We start from the raw sequence: 12,975 nt of genomic DNA on the forward strand, positions 1-12,975 counted from the left end.
GTAAAGAATCACAGTTGTCCCTTATTTTCATTTTCTGAAGTTGGCAACCCTAATGCAAAAGTTAATATCAGATCATTTTAGAATACAGTATAGGATGTACAGAATTCTTCAGTTTTATGCAAAACAGAAATTTGACAAAGAATATATGATCTCTGTCATATGGCCAAAAATAAAAGCCAAAATAAATAAATAAATGCTTTTGGCATAGTTGTGTTTGACACATGAAAACTGTAACAATGTATCTTGCAAGGTAACACGATGTAACCTTGCTCTCACTTGAAATGTGGCACATTAAGTCCTTGAATTTGAGAGTATTGGACCTGGAAAGTCCTTGAAAGTTTGAAGCTAACCAAGGTGTGGGAACCATGATTACAACTTAAAATGTGTAACTATAGCATGTTTTATTTGGTAGAACACAATGGGAAAAACACGTCAATAGTATGCATAGATTTTTGTACTACTAAATTGAAAACCAGTATTCTGAAAACCCATTAGAAAATACTAAGGGAACCCATAACTCAAATGCCAGTGCTTTTCCAGACTTTAGGACTGTAAACTGAACAGCTCTATTCTATTGTATTTACATAATTGCCCCACAGCGCCCCCTTGTGCCACAGCAGACCGGAGCAGGTGAAAATACAGTATACAGGTGCATCTCAATAAATTAGAATGTTGTGGAAAAGTTCAATTATTTCAGTAATTCAACTCAAATTGTGAAACTCGTGTATTAAATAAATTCAAAGCACACAGACTGAAGTAGTATAAGTCTTTGGTTCTTTTAATTGTGATGATTTTGGCTCACATTTAACAAAAACCCACCAATTCACAACAAATTAGAATACTTCATAAAAAAAAATAAAAAAAACATTTTTAGTGATTTGTTGGCCTTCTGGAAAGTATGTTAAATTACTGTACATGTACTCAATACTTGGTAGGGGCTCCTTTTGCTTTAATTACTGCCTCAATTCGGCGTGGCATGGAGGTGATCAGTTTGTGGCACTGCTGAGGTGGTATGGAAGCCCAGGTTTCTTTGACAGCGGCCTTCAGCTCATCTGCATTTTTTGGTCTCTTGTTTCTCATTTTCCTCTTGACAAGGTTCAGGTTTGGTGAGTTTGCTGGCCAGTCAAGCACACCAACACCATGGTCATTTAACCAACTTTTGGTGCTTTTGGCAGTGTGGACAGGTGCCAAATCCTGCTGGAAAATGAAGTCAGCATCTTCAAAAAGCTGGTCAGCAGAAGGAAGCATGAAGTGCTCCAAAATTTCTTGGTAAACAGGTGCAGTGACTTTGGTTTTCAAAAAACACAATGGACCAACACCAGCAGATGACATTGCACCCCAAATCATCACAGACTGTTGAAATTTAACACTGGACTTCAAGCAACTTGTGCTATGAGCTTCTCCACCCTTCCTCCAGACTCTAGGACCTTGGTTTCCAAATGAAACACAAAACTTGTTCTCATCTGAAAAGACGACTTTGGACCACTGGGCAACAGTCCAGTTCTTCTTCTCGTTAGCCCAGGTAAGATGCCTCTGACGTTGTCTGTGGTTCAGGAGTGGCTTAACAAGAGGAATACGACAACTGTAGCCAAATTCCTTGACACGTCTGTGTGTGGTGGCTCTTGATGCCTTGACACAAGCCTCAGTCTATTCCTTGTGAAGTTTACTAAAATTCTTGAATCGATTTTGCTTGACAATCCTCATAAGGCTGCGGTTCTCTCGGTTGGTTGTGCATCTTTTTCTTCCACACTTTTTCCTTCCACTCAACTTTCTGTTAACATACTTGGATACAGCACTCTGTGAACAGCCAGCTTCTTTGGCAATGAATGTTTGTGGCTTACCCTCCTTGTGAATGATTGTCTTCTGGACAACTGTCAGATCAGCAGTCTTCCCCATGATTGTGGAGTCCAGTGAACCAAACTGAGAGACCATTTTGAAGGCTCAGGAAACCTTTGCAGGTGTTTTGAGTTGATTAGCTGATTGGCATGTCACCATTTTCTAATTTGTTGAGAATCGTGAATTGGTGGGTTTTTATTAAATGTGAGCCAAAATCATCACAATTAAAAGAACCAAAGACTTAAACTACTTCAGTCTATGTGCACTGAATTTATTTAATACACGTGTTTCACAATTTGAGTTTAATTACTGAAATGAACTTTTCCACGACATTTAATAATAATTTATTGAGATGCACCTGTAGATTTATACATTCTAGCAGCAGTCTTTTGTATCCGTATTTTTAGTTTTTAAATCTAGATAATTATTTGGTAACGCACAAACTTATTGCAGCTGTTATAAGGCTGCTAACCAGTGGTTATATTCAGACACACTTATTGATTTCCTTATTATGGTGGGAAGAGTGTGTTAATGCCAAATGACTCATTTTTTTGTTTCTTTGGGTTTTGATATAGATTGGTCTCAGCAGGGGGAGATGGTGGGGGTTGTAACAATTTAAAAGCATTCTGAGATTTTTTGAAGAGGAAGTATCACTCAGAGAGAGAAACCAAAACAAACCAAACAAACAAAACTCTGAGAAGACCGGTGATCCATGTCCTTAAATATTTAGCATGTTCTGACCCACAAAACGCAACACAGAAAAACAAGAGAAAAAGATGGCAAGAGAGAGAGATAGACTGTAGTTTTAAAGACTCTGAAAACGCTTAAATAACTGCATAAGCCAAAACAACAGGCCTGTGTCAAAGGCAAAATCCCAAACATAAATATTTTCTTTGTGTGGAGTTAAATTTTAATTGACAATTAACTCTTTGAGGTTTAGGATGCAAACTCATGAGATTTTGTTATATAGCTTAGTTCACATTGATTTAATAGGTAAGGATAAGGATTTACTTACAATTTCTTCCCAGTAAAAAATAGTTTGGATCTCGACATGATTTTTAAAGGTATTTTTATAAGTATATTAAAGAAGTATAAGATTTTATTACTTGACCAGACTTTTCTAGATCATTCTTTTAAAATTAGGCTCCCCTCTGCTCAAGACTGTGGGAACCCTGGTTCTTCAAAAACAGTTTAATGCTTGTTTTGTCTTATTTTAAATGCTGAAGTGACCTTGATGCCCTCTTGGAGTTTTGCTGAGGGCCCTAGCTCCCTGCTTGAAAACATAAATACTGAATTCAGTTCATTGACCTGGTGTGTTTTTGAGCTGAATCTTTTAGTTTTACTGTCACATGCCACAACCTTCTCAGTTTTCAGTTCTCCTTAGGCAATTAAATGTAAGACTCAACCCAAATATAAACACTAGAGTAGCCTTCAACCAATGAAGCAACAACCAAAAACCGTACAACATAATAATCTTTACAGTAATGCCATGGGACTGTACAGTCCATTCCATTTAATTTAATAGCCCATAATGGTTTGTGAATTAAACATGAGAGGTAATGAGCTACAGGTCATTTTCTGTTCTTTCTTTTGGAGACTCTATGAGACTAGCCACAACCTGAAAACTGAAAATGGAAAAAAAAGAAAAAAAAATGTGTGATGATATAGGTTTTTACATGACAGAAAATATCATTAGCTTAGTATAAAAATCAATGGCAGTCAATGGATTGTCCTATGAGAGAAATAAAAAACAAGTGTGTGTGTTTGAGAAGCATGGTGGATGTCTTCAGTAAATGCATTTGTATGTTCTGTCTGATGGATGATGGCCATCAGGGAGCAGTAAAGTGCTTTTATGTATGAGTACATCTCATTTGCACTATTTGCTCTGTAAAAGCTGAGTGCTTTATCATGATTGCTCTGTAGATTACTTGTCAATAGTCGTGGAAAAAGGCTGTGTCATGTACAATTGCGGAACTGCTTGTGTTTAACTAATTTTAGGTAAAGTGACTGAGATGGCATGCAGTAAGCGTTCATACATCAGTTGAATGATAATATCATAGCCTGCAGGATGACAACGTTGTCAACTAGACATTTCACTAGTCACTAAGAATAGCTTTGTATTGATAGTAGTTGCCGTTAGCCACACACACATGCGCACTTCTCACCATCATTGTTTTTTCTGCTTTTTTGTTGTATGTTATGTTGTAGTGGTCAGTGAAAATGGACAAAGTGAGGTCAGCATTTATTTCACACAATGTAAACAAAGAAAGTGAAGTGTCCAGGGGAGGTTTGGGAAAGTAAACAGGGTGCTAACAAATGGACATGATGTCCTCAGGAAACAGGAACTGAAGGAACAGTTCACGCTGAAGTACTGTAGGTGTAAGTTCAGAGGAGATTTATTCCCTGGTGCTCTGTCTGTGTTGTACTATTCATGGACATTATGAACACTTGAACTGTAGTAAAAGGAATGCTTTAATGAACTTATAACAGCAGTGAGGAGGTATAGTAAGTGTCAAGTGCTCCTTATTGCATGCTGCCAGCTATAGTCCATATTTGGGTGACTGCTGAAGGGTGATGGGATGGAAACTTTGATTATCTCAGGAACAGCATGTGTTAAACAGGTGAATACAAAACACTTTGACGTCTCATTTCATCATTTCCTCATTTCCCTGCTTTGTATACAGTCTTATCTGGCCTTTTAAACAAAGGATGACTTTAGAATTTAAGTTCCTGTTTACACATTTATCTTTCTTATTAGAAATCCATTATTCTCCCTCAGGTGACCAAAACCAACTTTTGTTGACAGAACTGACACTTGTCCTGTAATGTCAGTGCTGTTTTGTTACATCTTATGTTCAATGGTCATCTAGCTATGTGTTTTTTATCTTACAAACGTAAATATTCAGTTCTCTTTGGTAACTACAGTACTTAACGTACATAATTTTGTCAAAACTGCAAGCATAACTTGTGATGGTCTTGAAAAAGCATAGTTTAGAAGAAGATAAAAATGATAAATGCATATTTTGACACCCTGTATTATAATAAATACTGTCTGAATTACATTATAACTTTGGTTAAAATCAGGTTAATTAATTCAGCTAAAAATATTTATTCTATTTGGGCCAGGAAACATTTGGCAGGGCCAATGGAAATCTTAGCTGTAGTGCCAGCAAAAAAGAAACCTTATTTCTGAGCCCTGTTTTTACACCGGGGTCCAGAACCAGACGTGATGATTAGTGAGTATGTGTCCGGATGTTGGATGCCAGTGCGTGTTTTCAGTTCAGCAGCTTTTAATGTTTTGTCTCGTTTCAAATTGGGAAAGAAAGAACTTGTTTGTTTGTGGGTCATAATCTTTTTGAATGGGACGAAAAACCACAATGCATCACTCACAAAGCATGTTGTAAAGACTATTCAAAACCTATGTGTGGTCATGTACCTCTGCAGGATTTAGACTGACGATCCCTCGCACGTCACGTGGATCAGCGCCCTCCTGGCATCAGGTGACACAAATACACATCTGTTCTTCCCCTTCTGAAATTCAAGTGCATTCGACCATCCATCTGTTTGTTATCTTAGGTCTTAGCACTGTATTTATTTAACAAAGCATCTGTCTTTATCATAAGAGCTGTGTAATTCTGCGAACTGCCACAGGGGGCTCTTCTTATCCTCTTATCCTATTTGCAGATTAACCCTTTCCTCAAGTTCTGAGCGAACGAGTCACTTCCTGTTAAGTCATTTATCTGTCATCAGTGACACTGATACAGGATTTAATGTATAAATCATCACTATAGCATTAATTTGTGAGAACAGACAATGGTAAATGGATGAATCTGTAATATTAAAATGCTCAGGTGTTTAGTGTCTAAAGCAGGGATAGGCAACATCGGTCCTGGAGTGCCGCTGTCCTGCAGAGTTTAGCTCCAACCCTAATCAAACACACCTGAACAAGCTAATCAAGGTCTTCAGGATTACTAAGGTTACAGACAAGTGAGGCTATTTTTCAGGGTTGGAGCTAAACTCTGCAGGACAGCGGCACTCCAGGACCGACGTTGCCTATCCCTGGTCTAATGCAAGCCTTCAAATACCTGAGAACTTGAGTCTTGCAGATGAGAACCAGCCTCAACTTGTTTGAGGTATTAGAGTGCTGGGGGCCTCAAATTTAATCTTAGTTTTGGTTTGTTCTGTACCGTATGCAGAGCATGTACTCTAAGTCTGTGGTTTTCATCTGATAGCTATGGCGACACATCTGATATTCATTGCTGCACCTACTCCTATTTCACCTCCACAGGCATTGAATTCATCTTTCATCTCATCTATAAACTAGTATACTTCACTACCCACAGAGGCCTTGCCTGGCTAATCCTCAGGGAGGTGGTCACCAAATACACAGCAGCCAGTCAATCATCGAGCAACTGCCACACAGCAAAGCCCACCCCCTAATGAGTACATATACACTCATGCATATATACATACACATAAACATATCAATATAAATGCCATTTTATTGATATTGCTCCTAAATTGGCAGTATTCTGCATGCTATGTAGCACAGTATTAAAAACATTATGTGAGAACTACAGTATGCCCACACAGAGTATAAAGCCCACTGACCTATTCACATTTAAAAACATGTTAAATATTTTATTAAAATGTCTTAATAAAATATGATCTTCAGAGGTGCCCAAGCGCGTGAGAAAGGCTTAAAATATAGATGAGTATATTAAAATACTACTGCTGCTGCTGCTGCTGCTACTTTTCTAAAAGTCATGGTGTTTTTGATATGAAAGGATTATTAATAATAACCAATACTGTCCCATCACAACATGCTTTAGAAATAATCATCAGCACAATCAGACATTTGCTGTCCATTCTGCCAGGTGGCCTGTGTAACAAACAAATCAATATTCTCTAATGATAGCACTATTCTTACAACTCACTGCCCATCACAGGGCCACCTGGCGTGCTTACAGAGGGACATTATAGGCTGCTTATGCTGGAGGACTCGGAAGTTCAGATGGGTGCGAGTTGTGAATAATCTAACAGAAAAGCAGGTTAACAGTCTGTGCTGTTTGCTGTGGCAGTGCGGTTTCATTAAATGTTATGGTGTCATTATGAAGAAATTCAGACGGCCTAGAAATAATAAATGGGTAGGCCTATGTATGGGTGATTAAAATTTTGTTTTATTGCTAGTAAACTAAAAAAAAGAGCTCAAAACATGTGTTTGAGTTCTGACTCCAGATACTTCCTGTCAACCACCAGGAAAGTATATATATAATATATATATTAAAGACAGAGTGAGAAACTTCAGCTAGCACTGTATTGTGTAAATAAGGCTTTGTTTACATTGTAACAAATCTTAATTTTTTACTCATGTGACACAGAACGGATATTGTTGCACATGTGTAAACAAGTTTTCGTTTGCGATCTGAGCCACTTTTAAAACACAAAGCAGCTATAGCAATATAGTTTTTCTATAGTAGGCTACTTAGGAGATGTATATCAATTTACAGCTACAATGTATCATAGTTATACAAAATATGAAGTAGTTTAACATAATTTTGTCTGTGGCTTGGCCAACTTGAACAATTTTTTTAAGTTTAAAAGAAAAATGCTTTCCCTAAAATACAAAACTATCATTTGACATACTGTAAAGTATATTAACTTTGCGGCAAAATAAGACCTGTAACATTCTATTGAAATCAGTCATGAGTCAGAAGCTGTAAATGCCGTAGCCCTCGGCGAGTGTTTTGCCTAGCGCGTGGGGGAGAAAGATAGAGCCTACATAAGTGTCTGTGTGAGAAAGAGAGACAGATAAAGAGAGACACTGGCTGCTGACGGAGAATTTGTTGCACACTTAAAGAAACTACAGCTCTTATGACTACAAACACACACATCACGTTACAGTGCTGCGCTGCTTTGCCGGAGCTGGCAACACGGACGCTTTTATCCTGATTAAGTAACGTCCGGACAAGAGAGCGACAGACCGTCCTACAGCACCTCACAGCCGGCATTTGTGCAGGAAGTCAAGGGCAATCTAATGATAAAGGGACTAGACGCCGGTTGGCTGTTTATTTAGAAGTGCTGTCGAACAGAAATGAAAAATCTCCTTCCTGGATAAGAGCTCGTGCCGGATCACACAGCACCGTAATGCGAATGTCGAGCGAAGAGACGCTTAAACCAGCACTACTGCATTTAACATGGGCGAAAATAGAGGAATTAGCCGCCACACAGACAGCTGAATGGTGAGAAATGTTCTCTGTTCCCGTTCTGAGGTAAAACACCGCCGTGAGACTGCACGAAACGGCTGTTGTTGAGATCGTCTAAAATAATATCCATTAGTGCATCTTCATATGAGACAGCACGCGATAATCTGGCCGATTAATTATGCACGGTGGAGCATGAATAATACACTGAGGGGTGACGCTCGTTTAAAGAGACCGGCCGGTGTGCGACGGTGTCCCACATGACCTACTTTCAAAAGCTTTAATGCAGGAGAGATGCAGCCGCAGTGAGAAGCAAACGAGACCGTCAGCACTGAAAAAACAAGCTCACTGTTTGCTCATAAGTGTGACCGAAGTCGTGTGAATCTCAGGTGACATGAACGTCACGGCCGGATCGTTCACTTGGAAGAATTGAACAGTGGTAGAGAAGCAGCCTCGGCGATCGTTTTTTAATTGTTCATAGTTTTAAAACGAAAAGACTTGAGCTAACGGAAAAAAGGGACCCTGAAGCCATTGACCTTTGCACTTGCAACAGCAGGATTGTTTATTTCTGCTAAATCCAGTCATTTCAGCACATGCTGCTGGGATTTGTATTGAGCCATGGGATTTGCCTTTGCCTGCTGAAATCTGCACATGAACTCCATAAATGCTTCTAAAGGATTATTAAAATGACAGTTTTGCCTCTGTGATGTCATACAGTTCAACAGTCAAGCGTTCTGTAAGCAATACTAGTTATTTAACAACTACCTTCAACTTCGTAGTGCTAGCTATGTTATCAGTTTAATAAATGTACTGTAATTCAACAATGTTTCTAAGCTCAGGAGATATTTTTCTTGCTAATCAGTGAATTCGTCTTTTGGTCGGTCCAATCATGTGGTCACTTCCATTACTACGTCACACTGACGTTCCACCGAGAGTGACTGAGAACTTCATTTTGTCTGGTTATCGTTTCCCCAACTGCAGCCTACGGCAGTGCCTATACTCTGCTTTTCGTCCCACCAATGAGACCGGAAACTTCTGGACACATTTCCTCCCCATTTTTGTGTTTGCCTTTCACTTTGTGGAGGTTTTCACGTGGGAAGGAGTGCCTGAACCTAGCAGTCCTTTTTTCTACCCTTTCTGGAATTACTTCCTGGGGGTGTTGTACCTGCTGCTAGCCAGCAGCCTGGCTCATCTTCTCAACTCCATGTCACTCATCATTCGTGAAATCTGTTTCTTTGTGGACTATGGGACTATTAGTGCGTATACAGTGGGTTCTTCACTGGCATATTACTACTACATCCATCCTCAAGCAGGAATAGAGATTGAATTCGGGGGACCGAATTCTACCCAAAGGAAGAGCCTAAACGCCGATGATGAGGCTTGGCCCTCTGCATCTTCTCCCACTCACTTCCAGCTGTTCTTTGAAAGCCTCTACATCCCATCCTCCTGTCTGGTCGCTATCATATGCGTCATCACCTGCTGTAACACCAGACAGTGCTGGCGGAAGTACCGCTATGCTGTCCGCACCCTTGTCTTCCTCCTTCCGTTTTTCCTCTCCTCCACTCCTGTCTTCTACCGTCTCTCCGTGAGCTCGCCGTCATCCTCCTCCCCTCATCTGTTCTCCACCATGGCTGTCTTCTTCTACCGCCATTGCTTTTGGCTGCTGGTGTCTGCCCTCTTCAATATCAGTAAGATCCCAGAAAGATTTTCTCCAGGGAACTTTGATATCTGGGGTCACAGCCATCAGTGGTTCCATTGCTGCACCTTCCTGTCGATCCTGGATGAGCTGCAAATGATCAAAGTAGAGATGCAGGCCGTGCTTCTCAACCCAACTTTGGTACTATCACCTGCAATGCCACCTAGGCTCCCTGGACCAACACTCTGGTCCACCTATGGGGTCATGTTGCTCCTGCAGGGGTGCATAGCATGCATTATAGCCTGTTTTGGTTGGCAGGCGTATCAAATCTACGCACCAGAGCAAAAAAAGCTAAAGAGACATTAGGAGAGACACTGTATGCTGGTCAGGTTTAAAGTTCTTGTTTTGGACAATGTTTTAATGATTTCTGCAGTATGAACTCTGTCATTTCAATCATTTTAAAAGGGATCAGTCACCCAAAAATGGGAATTGTGATTGTTTACTCACCCTCATGTTGTCTAAAAACTCATATGGCTTTCTTTCTTTTGCAAAGCACAAGATAATTGATTTTTTTTTTAATGGGACCCAAAACTTTCAAGCTCTAATAAGGACATAAAGGTAACATAATCCATATGACTACTGGTATATTCTGAATCGAGGATCATATTTTAAGTTTTTTGCGTTCCACAGAAGAAAGAAAGTAAATGAGGACAATTTTAATTTTTTGGGTGAACTATACCTTTTGATATGGCCATACAGTAGGCATTATTTGACAAAAATTGTGAATTTTTTAGCTGGTTTCATTGTAAGGACTTTGGAAGGGAGGCTGTTTTTTTGCTGTCGGGGGGCGTCAAAGTCCTTGCTGCCCTGTAATCAGCAATCTGACTCTGCCACATTTGCTCCCCAGGGGCTCTATATATGAACTTACTTTTTGGTTCCAGAAAGTTCTCATAATTTTCACTCGAGAAGGGTTTAAAATGACGCATTATTGAGCTTTTACTAGGACACCTTATATAGTAACACTCTTCATCTTTGAAATCGTCTTTCTCAGTCTATCTATCGCTGTCTGGCTTTTTCTCTCATCCGCCCACTCACATTTCCTCCCTCTTTTAACAAACCCTTTAAACAGGAAGTGCACACAAACACAAATAGCTTCAGCCAAAGTGGTTGAAGCAAAGGGAAATGAGAGGGGTGGAGTTTACGTCACTGCAGTGCTAAACTACACCCTTCATTGTTTTATGACCCTTACATTTCACTATCAATACTTTCAATTATAGACCTTAATTAATGTGTGGAAGCACAGGTAGTAACCGTATGTTTCAGTTGAAATGCTTTATCATAATCTACTGTAACTATGCATTGCTATTGATTGTATACGCTTCTCTATGACTTGACATTTGGTTGAAGGCCTTGGTGGTGAGACTGAAAGGAGAAAAACGAAGCCATATTGTTGAAAAACATATCACCAAGTACTGTTTTTACTGTAAAGGCCAGTTTTGAAGACACAGGTTAACTGTAGTCATGGGCTACACAAAAATATCTGTGGTAAATTAATAACTTTGATCAGGTGCCAGTCTAGAAAGTGCTACTAGTTGGCTGTATTCAGCTTTAATTGTACTGTATACAGTTGTCACTGGTCTTTCTGCTGGGTAGTTGAATTTTCTTTCATCCAGTCAGATACTTTCAGTAAATGGTGCTCTTATAAGAGAGTGTGTTAAGTGCTTTAGTGAAACACCTGTTGACAAAACATACAGGTTATTTAGTCTGAGAGTTTGGTGTGGTTTAACAATATTTGTGAATTTCTGTGTGAACACGTCTTTCTGTTGCTGTGAATGACAAATTGAGGTTATTGTTGAATCAGATATTGTGGCTGTCAAAAAAGATGTTATGTCTCTGTTGTTCTGTCCTCCAATTTCAAAGTCAAGCAGGCCGAATAGTTGCAATAGGTGTGAGGATATATTATAGCATTTTTATTGATTTTTTTTTTCAGTTTTTATTGTATTTCATCATTCACAGGGATTCATTTATTCAGTAATAACTTGAGTTTTTAAAGCCTCATACTTAATACTGTCTCTATTCTATAATGAGATAAAGCATTTGTTACATTACACTGTGTTGCACTAGTCTAGACAGAATTATTATTTGCACATAAATGACCTAATGTTTCTGCACTAGTCTGTGATCTTGATAGGGACCCTCATTTTATCCTGCTTTAATAGATTGAACTGGGTTTTTTTTAGAACCGAAAGGTTTCAGCAATTTTGACGAGCATTGTTGGGCTGCTTGTGACATTTGTTTGCCATTGTGCAGGTCTGACAACTTTGTGCGGTCATATTCCTCACCTTATGCTAACACCTCACACCTGTAAAAAGACATATAGTTATACTCTACAGATCAAATGTACAAGAGACTAAACCTGTATCAAATATGTTCGCTCTGGAGAAAATGCCAAAATATGAATATTTAAAAACTGTGTTTAAAATGGCTTGATTAGAAATTCTAGTTCTAGAACAGTTTGTCTAGAACAGTTGTAGTTCTCAGGGGAGAAGACAGGTTATAGTCTTAATGCACTGGAAACTATGCTGTATGCCCACTGCTGTAGTGTGAGTTAAAATCATGGTTTACTTAAGTAGATCATGCTAATATATCTTATTTATTAAGATATAGGCTTGAACATTAAACAAGAAGACTTGTCAGTTTAGTGGCTATTAATATATAGAGTTATTGTAATGCTTCTATTTCTATCTATTTCATCTGTATCAAAAGATGAATACTAGATCAATAAATTTAAATGGTAAATCAGGTCTGTCTGTTTCGTTGTAAAAGATGTACGAGTGTGCATTTTTATTTTATGTGTATAAGATACATGTTGGAATCACAAAAAATAAGCGGTCCTACTATATTAGGTAGCCTTAACTACTATGTACTTACATCAAAAAATAAGTACAATGAATGTACTTATTTGTGTTCATTTTGTCTTGCAAAACACTTTTGCTGCTATTGAGGTGGGATACGGGTAAGATTAGGGACAGGTTTGGTGGTATGGGTAGGTTTAAGGGTGGTTTAAGGTGTAAGGGATGGGTCAACAGTGCAATTATAATATGTAATTACATCTGTAATTACATGCAGGTATTTTTAAAATAAAAGTACAATGTAAAAACGTATGTACCAAATCAAATGATTAATTTAAATGCAAGTACAAAGTATTTAAGGGCACCTAAAAGTGGGACCAAATAAGTGCTTTAAATGAAATGTTAAGCTGAGAAATCCTTTGAGAGAAGGATGTTATGTTCACATTTC

At 38.7% G+C, this 12,975-nt stretch overlaps 1 protein-coding gene across 1 annotated transcript; it reads left to right on the plus strand.

The window, feature by feature from the left end:
- Positions 1 to 7,565: 7,565 nt before the first annotated feature.
- On the plus strand, positions 7,566 to 12,474 carry LOC109066734 (membrane progesterone receptor epsilon-like). Its single transcript, XM_019083760.2, has one exon. The coding sequence runs from the start codon at positions 8,929 to 8,931 to the stop codon at positions 10,039 to 10,041; it is 1,113 nt and encodes a 370-aa protein (XP_018939305.1). The 5' UTR covers positions 7,566 to 8,928; the 3' UTR covers positions 10,042 to 12,474.
- The last annotated feature ends 501 nt before the right edge of the window (positions 12,475 to 12,975 follow it).

Source organism: Cyprinus carpio, chromosome B7 (genome assembly GCF_018340385.1).
Source record: "Cyprinus carpio isolate SPL01 chromosome B7, ASM1834038v1, whole genome shotgun sequence".
NCBI lineage: Eukaryota > Metazoa > Chordata > Actinopteri > Cypriniformes > Cyprinidae > Cyprinus > Cyprinus carpio.

Bases quoted from the DNA above. Each gene is read 5' to 3' on its own strand.
- LOC109066734 (XM_019083760.2), top strand. From the start codon at position 8,929: ATGTGGTCACTTCCATTACTACGTCACACTGACGTTCCACCGAGAGTG.